This window comes from Oncorhynchus nerka, linkage group LG3 (assembly GCF_034236695.1).
Source record: "Oncorhynchus nerka isolate Pitt River linkage group LG3, Oner_Uvic_2.0, whole genome shotgun sequence".
NCBI classification, from domain to species: Eukaryota; Metazoa; Chordata; class Actinopteri; order Salmoniformes; family Salmonidae; genus Oncorhynchus; species Oncorhynchus nerka.
The window spans coordinates 52,961,906-52,976,799 of NC_088398.1; the positions used below are offsets into that span (position 1 = coordinate 52,961,906).

Here is a 14,894-nt window from a genome sequence, read left to right on the forward strand (position 1 = left end):
ACTTCACCTAGTGGACACACACGCACACCTTGAGACGGAGAATGTATTGTACTACCGCTTCATTGAACCATACAGCCCTCCAGTGGAAAAGCGATGTTACTACATCTACAAAGAGGACTGTGGGCAGCAACACGTGCTCGTTGAAAAATAAGAAAATCGTGATTGATGATGATCTATTAGGTAATTCAAAACTGTATTATACAATTAATACTCAGGATTATAATTGGAAATGTGGATGTTTCATTGTGCAGATCTCAGTGCTAAAATCATCACCATCACCATGTGAGTAACAACAGTGTTAGCTAACGTTAGCTAGCTAAATGTTTACCAGTTCATTATTTTAACCATAAGGACAAACATAAACCAGCCATCTAGCTGCATTTGATTAACTAGCTATTAGCTAGGATCATAAAAATCGTGGTAAAAAGGAATGAATATGTCTGTCAAAGAAATCCGCCAGCTAGCTAGCCACTTTAAAAAGTGAAGGTATTTCCGTTTTCCAGTTCTTACAATTTCCATACATGTTTTTGCTCATGAAATTCATAGCAAAAAAATCATAGCAAAGATGGTGGATAAATGAAGATAGTTCACACAGGCCGTTTACCATGGTCAGTTACGGTCTCCTTAACTGAGTGCGTCTCCCATAGACACCAATGTAATAGCAGCTGGGTCTGGTTTACTTAATACATTGACTAAGTAGACCAGACCCAGGTGGTGAGGTGTCTTGCTTCCTCTTCTGTCTCTGATTCATAGCACACCTCACTTTTTGTTGAACAACAAAGTACAACAACAGTAGCAAACCAGATTAAATGCCTGAGCCTCTAATTACGTTTCGGTGTCGAAGAACCTGATTGGCTGTCAAAAATCAATCGACAGATGGCGTGCACGTGTAATGTTTTAAATAATCGCTTCACAACATAATCCCACTTCGACCAAGGTAAATTGACACAACATAATTTGTCAATATTTATCGACAAACTACTTGATATTCTTCGTTCCAGTGATGTTAGTTAGAGCTATAATGTCGCTGCTTTTAATGTATTGCAAACACCTGTAAAAAAAAGTTTACCTGCGTTAGGCTATATATAGTAATGTCATGGGAATGTTATAAATCGGCTTCCATATCTAGTTTAATTGGTTCATATTCAAATAAATCTAAATTACTCAGTTAAATGATAGTTATTAATAGCTAAATGACTAGTCATGTCCACATAAATTCAAACCGCATCTATTCATTTATGGCCTTCGTCAAAGTGCATCAGCTCCATCTGATAGTTGGTTGTATGTTTTTCAGAACATGTGGTATCCCTTCCCAATGCTCATGCCGTTGTCTCTGTCGCCGGAGCCACAGCGTCCATCAGATATTTCTCAAACGCCCTATGCATCAGGGATGATTCGGATGCATATGGTACCTTGTGACCAACGTTTCTTTCAAAATGCAATGAACGGGTTGGCTGGTAAGTCAGAGGGAAGTGCTTTTAAAGATGCAGTATGCAGAAATCGCGCCGCCATTTTCTGGTTGCAAAAATTCTAATAGTACGCCTAACTTCGTTTGTGAAAAAACAAGTATTGGATAATCATTGTACAATACTAAACCGCTGTGATATATATATATATATATAAACCAAAAATATTGTATTTTCAGCTGTTTGAAATTGGTGTACAAAACCAAAAGTAAAATATGCAAAAATTAAAGTACAGAAATGGAGCACTTAAAACAGATCTCTCATGTAGACTTTCTTCCAATGAGAATGACAGATTTATAACTTGCATTTCTATGTGCATTTGGTCAGGTCACCAAAAAATGGCAAATTGCAAGCTTTAAAACCACTGTTTAAACCCCATCCTCCTAGTGGTGCAGCGGTCTAAAGGTGTCTGTTCCATGCTTCCCAGCCAGAACAGTCCGAAAGGGATTGTGCATATATTATTATTTTATGTTTTTGTTTGTTTGGGACTTTTACAATTTTACAACTAAGATGTTTGATGCAGTATTTTCAATGGAAAAATTTGCATGAAAATGAGTTGGTGGTTGGTCAACAGTAGGTAGATATTCTTCAAAGTCTTTGTCATTCAACGAGAGACTTGTTTTCATGCAAATGTTTTCATTGAGAAATACTGCATCAAACATCTTAGTTAGATGTAAAATTGCGCGACTTAGATTTCTTGAGTCATCTTAGATTAGTTGACTATTTTGAGGAAGTGTATACTGGCTAGTTAGAGCGCACATTTGGCTCAGCACCGTCGGGGTTAGGGGAGGGTTTGCCCGGAGACTTTCCTTGGCTTATCACACTCTAGCGACTCTTTGTGGCGGGCTGGGCGCGTGCAAGCTGACTTCGGTAGTCAGTCGAAAGATGTTTCCTTCGACACATTGGTGAGGCTGGCTTATGGGTTAAGCGAGCAGTGTTTTTTTTTAAAGCAGCTCGGCTTGTCCGGTCATGTTTCGACCTTCGCCTCTCCCGAGCCCATTGGGTAGTAGCAGCAATGAGACAAGATCGTAACTACCAAATGGATATCATGAAATTGGGGAGAAAAATGTTAAATTATTTTAAAGTTAAGCACAAGAGGGATGCTTCTTCTTGCAACTCATAACCAATGGAATGCACTTTCACTTTTTAACTTGAGCTTTACAAATTCATTACAACATATGTCCAAACCATTTATGTTCTCCTTCATTGCCTTGGGAAAAGACATGCATTAATAATGTGCCTTTACCTCAATACAGACCCTCCGTCTTTGTCGATAGAGGACTGCAGGAAATTCCTTCTCAACAGGTATAGACCATGTCTATTAGTCCCAGCACATTCTTTATGCTGTAATGTGAGAATCGTGAACAAGAAATAATCTATTGTGCATCCCATTTCTCAACCCTTCTGCTGAAGTGTGCACTTGCACACACTCCCTGTCGTGGTCTCAATAATGGTGGAAATTCTGTCCAGCCAACACTTACACCAATCCAATGCTTTTAAATTCAAGAATAGGAGTATGCAAGTGCATACTTTGGGAGAGGTTTGGCGTATCGGGAAGCAACCTAGGTCTAACTCTGCATGTTACAGGTCTGTGTTTGACCTGGTGAAAGTCACCCATTTCCTGGAGCTGACAGACCCCAAGCTGCTGGGTTGGTACTTATCGCTGCCTGTGGAGGATAGGAAGCTCATACAAGGTACAGTAGTGACCAGGGAAGGTTATATAATAGACAAACCAAAAAAAACAATAGTGTCCTTATAGTTTTGCCGTCAAATTACGAAACAGTTGTATAGAATCCCTATCCAGGGCCACCAATTGCCTGTAAAATATTAATCCTATTGACAGCCTACTTTCTGTAGTCTCAGTGAAAACTGAGCCACGGATTCATTCTTTCCCTTTCAACTTTCTGTTCCACAGAGGAAGGAGGACTCCATCGGTTTCTGCAGAGGCATCCGGCTCTGAACGTAGCCAGACAACTGGTTTATGTGAAACGTGAGTTATGGCTCTGCTCGACTTTAACTGTTTTCTGTTGTAACCCTGGTTGAATTATCCTTGAGCACTGGCGTACCAGTGCTCATAGCATATGAACACATCATAAACCATGTCAAAATGTGTAGATTAACAGGAAATTAGCTTTTAAAACAGCAAACCTTTCTTTCAGCCTCATGACGATGTGTAGAATATCATGAGATTAGTTATAAAAATGTACATTTTTGCTCTGCCCCATGGCTAAATGTGTAGAGTTGCAGGAAATGTGCTTTAAAACGGCAACTGTTTATTTTTGTCCCATGGCAAAATATGTAGAATTACAATACATTGTTCTGAGAACAATGGCCCCTTAAACCTTGCAGGGGGCCTTGTGAAACAGGTACAACACTGTCTCAGAGAAAGAATAGCCTATATATCAGAATTACATATACCTGTAAACTGTCTTTACTCTGTATATTTTACTCAATTAATAGTTGTATTATACTTTTATAACACTTTATATTTGATCATGTTAAAATGTTTATTTTGTGTACAGAACAGGTGAGAGGTTGCTGGAAACCTCCTGCTGTTACGCAGACGATGTCGTCAAACCTAAACAAGTATGTGTTCTCTCCTGTCAATTCAGATAACTACATTTGTTGGTCACCAGGTGTGATTCTACAACCAGTAGTTGACTAGAGGAAAAATAACAATTGTCCTAAATTTAGCATGGTTTCGGCTGTTCTCAGATCCAGAAGGCCCACATTCTATGGTGTGATTCAGTGTCCCAACTGTGGAACCAGTTGTTCTTCAGGAGCTAAAATATGCCGACGCTGTAGCACACCTATCCATAAGGAGATCCCGGCATGCCATTCAGGTGTGGTTTAAAATCATAATTCAAAACAGACTGTAATATTTGCTATCTTGGAAGGAACATGCCCATTCATAGTCAGTTGTATACTAGTGCACAGTCAATGGGTAATATTAAATGTCTCTCATTCCACACTAGCAGTTAAGTAATAGTACTTTATGAATCCCACAAAGTTACATTGATTTCACCACCACAGCATAAGTTGTTTTCCTTTAGCTCTGTTTCTTTATTTTGATACAACCATGTTGTTGTCTTCCTCATAGAAGAGGAGAAAGAGTTAGGTCTTCTTCCCAACAATGTGAAGGAGGAGCTTAATCTGTTCAACTGTTCAGGGCACGGAGGAGTCCAGTCAGTCCAAGCCCACCACCAGGCGGAAGCAGGAGCAGTGCAACAGTTCAGGGGATGTCAGCCTCAGTCCTTTACTACTACTACCTTCCCATCCACAACAGTGGGATGTCTGGTCAACCTTCAGGATAGCTTCCAGTCAGCCTGTGGTGATACCAGTGGCAGCCATATTGGAGCCACAGAGGATTCTCCAGGCCAACAGGAGGTGCACTTCTCCAAGGTCGAGCTGCTCTCTCAGCTGTGGGAGGAAGGGCGGTGGCAGGATGGCAACAACTGCAGTAGTGTGGCGGTATATAAGGATCCGTCTGCCCAGACTAGCTTCTCTCTGGATATGGAGCTGGAGATACAAAGCCAGAGAGGAAAAACCCTGAGCCAGTCTGCCATCAAAAGCCAGGAGGGTGAATCGATGGCCAAATCCATGTCCATGCATGACCACATGGCAGACTTCCCCATGTTGGACCGGGAGACTCCTCCAGAGTACTACAGCTTCAACAGCACTAGGATGGACCGCACAGAGTGGAACGACACCAGCATCAACACCAGCCAGTTAGTGGAGCCGGACCGCGACGACTCACTATCACTCATGGCCACCATGAGGAGCACTGAGCAGCCTAGCGGCGCAGTGGAGGTGGAGCCACCTGAAGGCAGTATGGTGTCTTCCTGCGCTGGAGACCGCAGCGAGTACTGTGATTGGACTTACGACAACTGCCCCGGCAACCTAGCAAATGAGGAAGAGGCCTCAAGATGCGAGATAGAGAATAACGGTGTCGACTACCGGAGCCTCATGAAAGAGGATGGGAGTATTCTCATGTATAAAGCAAGTAATGAGGGGACACCTGACTTAAACGTGACACCCCCTCAAGGCCAAACCAAGATGGACCAGTCTGGTTGGTCTAGAGAGAGTCTCAGTGCACCCCAAACCCTGAAGAAAGAGGAGTTGTCCATCTATGAGGAGTCCTTCTTGTCAATAAGCCCTGGTGGGGCATCGGCGGACGTCGTGACCACCACACAGCATGAGAACGGTATGTCTGCGTTCTCGCTAGTCAATCTGAACCAGACTTTTGATCTCTCGCCTTCACGGGTCACAGAAGCCAGGCTAAGCACAGCCGACCATTCAACAAATACTTGGCCTGCCGTCGCTAAACATGTGTTGGTTGGTATTGACCACAGTCTAACAGGCTGCAACCAGAACACACAAACTCAGGGCACAGCTACAACTGACAAGTCTGTCATCACTGAAGTCCACATGGCAGACCTGGAGTATCTGACTGAGGTACAGTTAATGCTCCTCCTGTAATGTTTGTAATCATTCAGATTTCCTTTTTACTGAAATACATTTCTTCAATATCTAAATGTCTAAGGAATTCATCAAGCTGAAATTTTCTCAAGAGGAACTGAAAGAGCTGAAAGAGCAAATGGCAAGGTATTTTAGGCACGTCATTATGTTATACCTCCATTTCCAATTTTTTTTTTTTTAGAGATCGTGGAAAATATCCATGGTTCTATTCTATCTGCTGAGGTGCTGATCATGGCTATGTCTGTTGCTGCCTGTATCAGCTCTACAGGCGGTGTGAGTGTGAGAGATGGAAGAGGCTGCGACAACGCGGACCGTGGGGAATGTGACTGTGGCCAGCGTGCCACGCGGGCAGAGCTGAACCTGCTGGCCCTGCAGTATGCGATGTGCCAACGGCATTGCTGGAGACGCTACTACACCTCACCTGAGGGAGACCGTCTGGTCCAGGGGTAAGGGACAGGACAGGAGATATGACAGCTTGGCACCTTACAAAGTTGTGCAGAACTGTCGTACATAATTTATGTCCAGGGTAAGGGACAGGAGACAGCAGGGCACATCACGATTAAGCTCATTGATTTATTCAATGAGTTCAAAAGATCATTGGCCATATATCTGTTAGCGTTATTTCTATCTGATCGTACATCTCTCCTGCTGATCATTCAGTTAGGCACTATAATGGTCATGTAGCTGTTAGCGTTATTTCTATCTGATCGTACATCTCTCCTGCTGATCATTCAGTTAGGCACTATAATGGTCATGTAGCTGTTGCATACACCTTCCCTGTTATGGCAGCTCTAAAAATCCTCTTAATTGAACATTTTGTTTTTAGTCCAGGAAACCAACGCTATATTATTCCAATGTTATCATTCCAGTATGTAAACCGGCAAAAAAAGAAACATCCCTTTTTCAGGACCCTGTCTTTCAAAGATAATTTGTAAAAATACAAATTACTTCACAGATCTTCATTGTAAAGGGTTTGAACACTGTTTCCGATGCTTGTTCAATGAACCATAAACAATGAATATGCACCTGTGGAACGGTCGTTAAGACACTAACAGCTTACAGACGCTAAGCAATTAAGGTCACAGTTCTGAAAACTGAGGACACTAAAGAGGTCTTTCTACTAACTCTGGGAAAAACACAAATTATTATGCCCAGGGTCCCTGCTCATCTGCGTGAACGTGCCTTAGGCATGCTGCAAGGAGGCATGAGGACTGCAGATGTGGCCAGGGCAATCAGACCGTCCGCAATAGTCTGAGAGAGGCTGGACTGAGGGCTTGTAGGCATGTTTTAAGGCAGGTCCTCACCAGACATCATCGGCAACAACGTCGCCTATGGGCACAAACCCACTGTCGCTGGACCAGACGGGACTGGCAAAAAGTCGCTGTTTTGTCTCACTAGGGGTGATGGTCGAATTCACGTTTATCATCGAAGGAATGGGCGTTACATCAAGGCCTGTACTCTGGAGCGGGATCGATTTGGAGGTGGAGGGTCCGTCATGTTCTGGGGCGGTGTGTCACAGCATCATCGGACTGAGCTTGTCATTGCAGGCAATCTCAACGCTGTGCGTTACAGGGAAGACTTCCTCCCTCGTGGTTCCCTTCCTGCAGGCTCATCCTGACATGACCCACCAGCATGACAATGCCACCAGCCATGCTACTCGTTCTGTGCGTGATTTCCTGCAAGACAGGAATGTCAGTGTTCTACCATGGCCAGCGAGGAGCCCGGATCTCAATCCCATTGAGCATGTCTGGGACCTGTTGGATCGGAGGGTGAGGGCTAGGGCCATTCGCTCCAGAAATGTCCAGGAACTTGCAGGTGCCTTGGTGGAAGAGTGGGGTAACATCTCACAGCAAGATCTGGCAAATCTGGTGCAGTCCATGAGGAGATTCATTGCAGTACTTAATGCAGCTGGTGGCCACACCAGATACAGACTTACTTTTCATTTTGACCCCCCTTTGTTCAGGGACACATTATTCCATTTGTTAGTCACATGTCTGTGGATGTTGTTCAGTTTGTCTCAGTTATTGAATCATATGTTCATACAAATATTTACCCATGTTAAGTTTGCTGAAAATTAACACAGTTGACAGTGGGAGGATGTTTATTTATTTTTTGCTGAGTTTATATCCCCATCCCCCTGTAGGACTGAGGGCCCTCCTGAGAGCCTGGTGACAGTGCTGCAGCTCCTGGAGGTAGACTACAGAGAGATGAGGAGACGGGTCCTGTCAGGTATACCCCTGGACCAGCTCAGGCCCCTGTCTGTCGACTCCCAGAGGATCACCTCAGGGACCAGCTATGTCCCCCAACATGTAAATTCCCTCTGGTGCCCTTCCTTCCCCTCAGTACATTGTGTTTGTACTATGCAGTGTGGATCTCATGGTTGTTTTTCCCCTTTTCAGATAATTGACGAGTCTTTGGGAAATGCTCTGTCTGAGTATGTATTTGACTAATTGAATAATGAGTGAGTAAATGAATGAATGAAGTTGGCTGTTTTTAAGATATTTTCTATCCTCCAGTGCCTCAGGTAGGATCTCCCAGCAGTTGCAGGTAGAGGATGCCCGTGTCGACGACGCCAGTGCAGGTGGTGATGGAGAGTTAAACAGACCCAGTCTGTCCCAGTCTGTTTTATCAGTCCTTGGACAGGATGATGGGATGGTTGGTAGGATCAAGGCAGAAGTGCCCGTTGGTAACCCAAAGGCTGAGGACTGCAGATCTGTGAAAGCGGTCATCCACCTCCCCCAGCAGCCTGTGGTCAACCGGAGGCCCAGGCCAGGTAATGAGACCTGTTTATTCATTCATCAATAGTTTATTTGAATAGGGAGGGATCGATACAAACACATTGGCGCATTGAATTTATAAACATACAGTTGCACTACAGTGTTCCATAGTGTTCGCAAAGCTGGTTCCGATCCACCTGGATTTCAGAACTCTCGCACTCAACAGGTGGAACCAAAGACCACAACTCCAGCGAGGCGTGGTTCGATGCAGAGGAGGACCTTGAGCCTGATGGTGTAGAGCTGAAGGAAGGAGGTCTGGCTGAGGTCCTGGTGGAGGAAGGAAATGGCAAGAATAGGGTTGAGGGGGAAAAGCCGCATGACAGACATACCCCTAAAGATTTTTCGTTCACGGGTATTTGAGTTTCAAATGTTTCAATGTGCGTTGTACATAATTTGACTGAATCTTGCTGAATTTGATATTTCGGTAACACTACCTACAGGTACATAAGGATTTCATAACACATTCATAACCCACACCTAACAAGTTCATAGGCAGTGTTCATAAACATTAATTCATATTTAGGAGTCGTTGGGGAGAAGGATCAGAGCTCCTTCCTGTGCGTCACAGACCTTCCCAGTGATGTAACGGAGGTAAGCCTTAGCATGTGACAATGTCTCTAACTCAATCAATCTTCAATTCCTTGCATCCGTTGCGTCAAACGTTTTGGAGAAGTTCCAAGGTCCCTTCCCTTGGACCTTCTTCTCCAATGCTGTTTGAAAGGAAGCAAGGAGATTGAGGAATCTCGGATAAAAATGGGAAAGTTGGAGTGATTTGGCCACCAGGGGCCAACAGACCCTAATAAGTCTCCTGTCTGTCTTCATAGAGAGAAGTTATGCTCTGGTTTGAGAAGTATCAGGCTTCTGAAGTGAGCATTTCCACCTTCAGCAACAACCTCCGGTAAAATAAAACCAGTGACCCTGTAGAATGAAACTACGTTAAGGAATGTATAAGTGTTCCAAGGCAACTTAACTGTTACATCAAGATTTCAATATAATAACATCAACATACTTTTGTATAAAGATATTGTCCCCTCACATGAAGCAATGGAGTACATGTCAATGTTAACACCTTCTCTTTCTGTTCCATGCAGAGTTGCTATAGTGACTGTGAGTGGTCCAAAGATGGCTGACAGTGCAGTGAGTGAGATGGACGGGTGCAGTATGCATGGACAGACAGTGCATGTGGCGCACATCTGCAGCCCAAGCCACACTGGTAACCAGAGCCAGGGTCAGGGGCGGCAAACCCAGCAGCAGCATAGTCCCTCAGCCAGCACCAAGGCAGGGCCCTCTGGAGACACTCCATGCCCCCAAGACTCCAAGAGGAGAAACACCCATATCACCACCCCACTGATGGTTAGGTTCTCTACAGTTTTTGTTTTGTAGTCAGGGATTGTAAATGGGAATTTTATTTGTTTTCAACCTGTTGCAATGTGTGGATTGCTCCCTGAATTATTGGTCAATAATGATTGCTTCTCATGTCTTTGGTCTCTTGTTCTCGTCTGTCTCTCTCTCTACAGCCCCTGCAGCTCAGCCTCCAGAAGAGGACCACCGTGTGTGACTCCCCCACGGCGTCGGGGACCTGTGTGCCCCAGCACTACGCCACCATGGGTAGCTTCGATACACTGATGGCCCATTTGTCATTGCGCCACCCAGAGGCAGGGAGGCAAAGGATTGTAGATGCCCTGCTGGACCTGAGGGCCAAACACCAGGGGTTCCTCAGTGGCCTGCCTCTCAAGACCATTGTAAACATGACCTCTGACCTGCTGACACGATAAGGACTCCACTTTCTATTCTATTGTTGATAATTGCCTTTGTTGAAACCCAGGTTACAGGTTTGCCCAAAGCCAGGCTTTTGATTTACTTGAATGTAGTAAACAACTTATCCACTGTTTTGTTTGTTCCTCACATACGGAATGTTATTACTCTACTCTTTTGCTACAATACTCAGTGAATTGTTTTATCTACTTTTGAACCTGAAAAGTGCAAATATAAAAAATTAAAAATTAGTTTGCAAATGGTTCAATTACAATTGAATTGTTAAGTTAATTCAAATCACGGTAGAATTGCAAAGGAGTTTTGCAGAATGTTTTATGTTCTGTTTCAGTTAAAATAAATCTGAGAACCTGAAATGTTCTTGGATATCAGGGTAGGTTGTGTTTAAAAATACATTTGTTTTGTTCTCAACAGGACAATTTGCTTAATGTCTGGAAGTGTAGTTCACATATTCTTCCAGATTCTACCATTTTCCCCTTTGTCCACCCTTTCAGTATTAGAATACTGTTATTGACAAAGCTACAGTGCCTTCAGAAAGTATTCATACCCCTTGACTTATTCCACATTTTGTCAGACTGAATTCAAAATGGATTAAATAGATCTACACACAATACCCCATAATGACAAAGTAAGCATGTTTTTAGATTTGTATTTTTGTCATATGTATTGAAAATGAAATGCAGAAGCATATCATTTACATCAATGTTCACACCCCTGAGTCAATACTTTGTAGAAGCACCTTTGGCAGTGATTACAGCTGTGAGTCTTTCTGGGTAAGTCTAAGAGCTTTGCACACCTGGATTGTGTAACATTTGCCCATTTTTATTATTTTCAGAATTGGTTGTTGGTCTTTGTTACAACCATTTTCAGATTTTGCCATAGATTTTCAAGCTGTAACTCAGACACTCAGGAACATTCACTGTCTTCTTGGTAAGGAATTCCAGTGTAGATTTGGTCTTGTTTTAGGTTATTGTCCTGCTGAAAGGTGAATTGATCTCCCAGTGTCTGGTGGAAAGCAGACAACCAGGTTTTCCTCTAGGATTTTGCTTGTGCTTAATGCCATAATGTTGTGTTTTTTGTTTTTTTTATACTCCCCAGTCCTTTACGATTACAAGCATACCCATAACATGACGCTTCCACCACTGTATTTTCCGAAGGAACTGTACTTATTAGGCTGTTGGATGTATAATTTCAGTTTGGATATTGTTGCTTTAATAAAAGAGACTATAGTTTGGGATGTTGTGTGGGTTGTGAATTGAGTTTCTCTCTCAGCCCCAGCTGGCCTTGATGTGCTTGTATAACATGCATAGGCATAAATCTCTCTTTATCATGCAAATGATCACATTTCAGTTAATGGCCAGCAGATGGTGCAAGCTTCCAGGTTTTGTTGATCGCTGAATACTAGACTGAATAATCTACTGAGCCGGGCCAGTGAGGTGTAAACCATAGGGTATTACTGCGTATGTTAAAGCGGTGCTGATTACATGAGCTCCCCGAACATTAGTAATCAATCAAATGTATTGATAAAGCCCTTCTTACATCAGCCGATATCACAAAGTGCTGTACAGAAACCCAGCCTAAAACTCCAAAACCGCAAGCAATGCAGGTGTAAGCACGGTGGCTAGGAACAACTCCCTAGAAAGGCGAGAACCTAAGAAGAAACCTAGAGGAACCAGGCTGAGGGGTGGCCAGTCCTCTTCTGGCTGTGCCGGGTGGAGATTATAACAGAACATGGCCAAGATGTTCAAATGTTCATAGAAGACCAGCAGGGTCAAATTATTATCACAGTGGTTGTAAAGGGTGCAACAGGTCAGCACTTCAGGAGTAAATGTCAGTTGGCTTTTCATAGCCGATCATTCAGAGTATCTCTACCGCTCCTGCTGTCTCTAGAGCGTTGAAACAGCAGGTCTGGGACAGTTAGCACATTCGGTGAATAGTTCGGGGATTTCATAGCCGCTGGAAGAACAGTTGAAACTGGAGCAGCAGCACAACCAGGTGGACTGGGGACAGCAAGGAGACTTCAGGGCACATGGTCCTAGGGCTCAGGTCCTCTGAGAAAGAAAGAATTAGAGAGAGCATACTTAAATTCACCCAGGACACCGGATAAGACAGGAGAAATACTCCAGAAAAACACTGACCCTAGCCCCCGACACAAACTATTGCAGTATAAATACTGGAGGCTGAGACAGAAGGGGTTGGGAAACACTGGCCCCGTCTGACTATACTCCCGGACAGGGCCAAACAGGCAGGATATAACCCCACCCACTTTGCCAAAGCACAGCCCCCACACCACTAGAGGGATATCTTCAACCACCAACTTACCATCCTGAGACAAGGCCGAGTATAGCTCACAAAGATCTCCTTCACGGCACAACCCAAGTGGGGACGCCAACCCAGACAGGAAAATCACGTCAGTGACTCAACCCACTCAAGTGACGCATCCCTCCTAGGGATGGCATGGAAGAGCAAATCTAAGCCAGTGACTCAGACCCTGTAATAGGGTTTGATGCAGAGAATCCCAGTGGAGAGAGGGGAACCAGCCAGGCAGAGACAGCCAAGGGTGGTTTGTTGCTCCAGTGTGTTTCCGTTCACCTAGACCCTACGCACGCTACATTGTATCTAACGGGTGATAACATAATTTAACAGAGACACGTGACTTCTGAATGTGCTCAACAGGTGATTAGGTTACATTGACTAAGCATAGACAGTTGTTGTGGAAGAAACTATACTGTTTAACTTTCTGCTCATATTTCCATCAATATAGTATCTGTATACTTACTGGGATAATACATTTTTAGACTGGGCCAATAAGCTTTTTGAATATTCGCAATTAGCCAATTCTCTTCAAATGGCAGTCAAGTAAACTCTAAATTGTGACCTATTATGCTATGGCAACCACACGGCGAAGGGCTGTTATTATGTATGATGCATCGTTGAGTGCCTGGATACAGCTCTTAGCCGTAGTATATTGGCCGTATACCACAAACCTCTGAGGTTCCTTATTGCTATTATAAACTGGTTACCAATGTAGTAAAAACAAATGTTTTGTCATACCCATGGTATACAATCTGATATACCACGGCTGTCAGCCAATCAGCATTCAGGGCTCGAACAACCCAATTTATAATGACTGTTGTTGCCCTGCCAGGCAAACATGGATGTGTGTCTGTTATCTGTGCCAATGCAACGTGTTGAAGTCATCTGAGGTGTTTAACAAACGAAAGGGTTAACCATAGAAAATGATAGAGGCCTCTAGTGGACAAAAGGCTGTTTTAGCATGGGCAGTGCCATTGAGGGCTTCCACCGTGCTTCCGCCATTTTAAAGTAGTAAGCTGGGTGGTGTTCCTATTGGTTGTAGCCTCAACAGCGACGCCGATGCTGTCACAGGCGCTATAATGGCATCGTAATGGAGACGACTCTGTCTATCTCTATGGGGTTAACGAATGGGCGGAGACTAGCGGCTGGATTTGCAACTATAGAGACTGATTAAAACACACATTTGCTAGGGAAAAGCTATTCTAATAAACTGAAATTCTATTCTACATTTAGACCGAACTTCTACTTTCAACTAATTTTGACTGGCAATTATTGCACAAAAATAAGGGCTTATAACCATTTGAAAAGTAATGGAAAACAATAACCAATGGTGTCAGTTATGAGTGAACTCCGGACATCATGGTAAACTGGCTCTGCATAACTACTTTCAAAAATCACAGCTTTTGACTCCTTAAACCCAACATTGCAAAATATTGTTTTCCTCCTGTTGTACGGAATTCTTCAGATGGACAATGAATTGTAATGTTTGTTTGGAGGTCGCGTTTACATTATGAGGCTGATTAGCTTTGCTGGAGTTCAAATGGACAAAGAGAATGGTTCACTAGTCTTCACCGAGCGAGCAGACAGAACCTGGATCTAAAGTGAGGTTCGACTGCCGACTTCAGTGCCATAACTTCACAAACATAGACTTTTGAATATCGGACCCACTACGAGGAAATTATGTGGAGCCCATTGCAGTTGGTGTACCGTACAGCCTTCGGCTGCATGGTTCTGGAAATATTTATTCACAATGTTGCACTAGGTAAGAACGTTTTTTTTCTTCTTGAAACTGAGGAGCAAAACATTATTCTCGAAACGTGTTCTAAATGGCCTATACTGGCTGTAATCCACGGGAAGGTGTTCTAGAAGACTAGTTTTCGTATGCAGTCGCTTGTTATAGTGTATTAAAAGTGGGACAATCGTTATAGTAGCCGTGAAATTCATGCAACAATGTTGCCATACACACTCGATTGTTTCCCTGTGAAAACTAAATAGCCTGTTGTGGTTGTCACTCTTTCAAATGTTTGACACGTTGCATTGAAGTGTAAATTCATGTTTGAATAATAAAGGCTATTTCTAAACC

General features: G+C 43.5%; 2 protein-coding genes across 6 annotated transcripts in view; both read left to right on the top strand.

Annotated features, from left to right (window-relative positions):
- Positions 1–97: 97 nt before the first annotated feature.
- LOC115110660 (RNA-binding protein 44) lies at positions 98–11,730 on the top strand. Of its 5 annotated transcripts, none has more exons than XM_029636489.2 (18): positions 841–937; positions 1,295–1,457; positions 2,723–2,771; positions 3,054–3,160; positions 3,382–3,456; positions 3,989–4,052; positions 4,182–4,309; positions 4,567–5,921; positions 6,010–6,071; positions 6,206–6,391; positions 8,089–8,254; positions 8,345–8,379; positions 8,462–8,718; positions 8,889–9,074; positions 9,246–9,313; positions 9,547–9,620; positions 9,814–10,075; positions 10,240–11,730. In XM_029636489.2, the coding sequence occupies exons 2-18, from the start codon at positions 1,298–1,300 to the stop codon at positions 10,495–10,497; spliced, it is 3,492 nt and encodes a 1,163-aa protein (XP_029492349.2). In that variant the 5' UTR covers positions 841–937; positions 1,295–1,297; the 3' UTR covers positions 10,498–11,730. The 5 variants fall into 5 exon arrangements, with proteins under 5 accessions (XP_064869491.1, XP_064869486.1, XP_029492349.2 ...); XM_029636506.2 differs by having other exon boundaries at positions 8,889–9,008; XM_029636516.2 differs by having other exon boundaries at positions 842–937; positions 4,636–5,921.
- Positions 11,731–13,938: 2,208 nt separating this feature from the next.
- Positions 13,939–14,894, top strand: part of LOC115110682 (integrin beta-5-like) — a 96,603-nt gene continuing 95,647 nt past the window's right edge. The window contains exon 1 of the mRNA XM_029636528.2: positions 13,939–14,573. Coding sequence (XP_029492388.1) covers positions 14,492–14,573 — 82 coding nt within the window. The 5' untranslated portion in view covers positions 13,939–14,491. The remainder of the gene's footprint in view (positions 14,574–14,894) is intronic.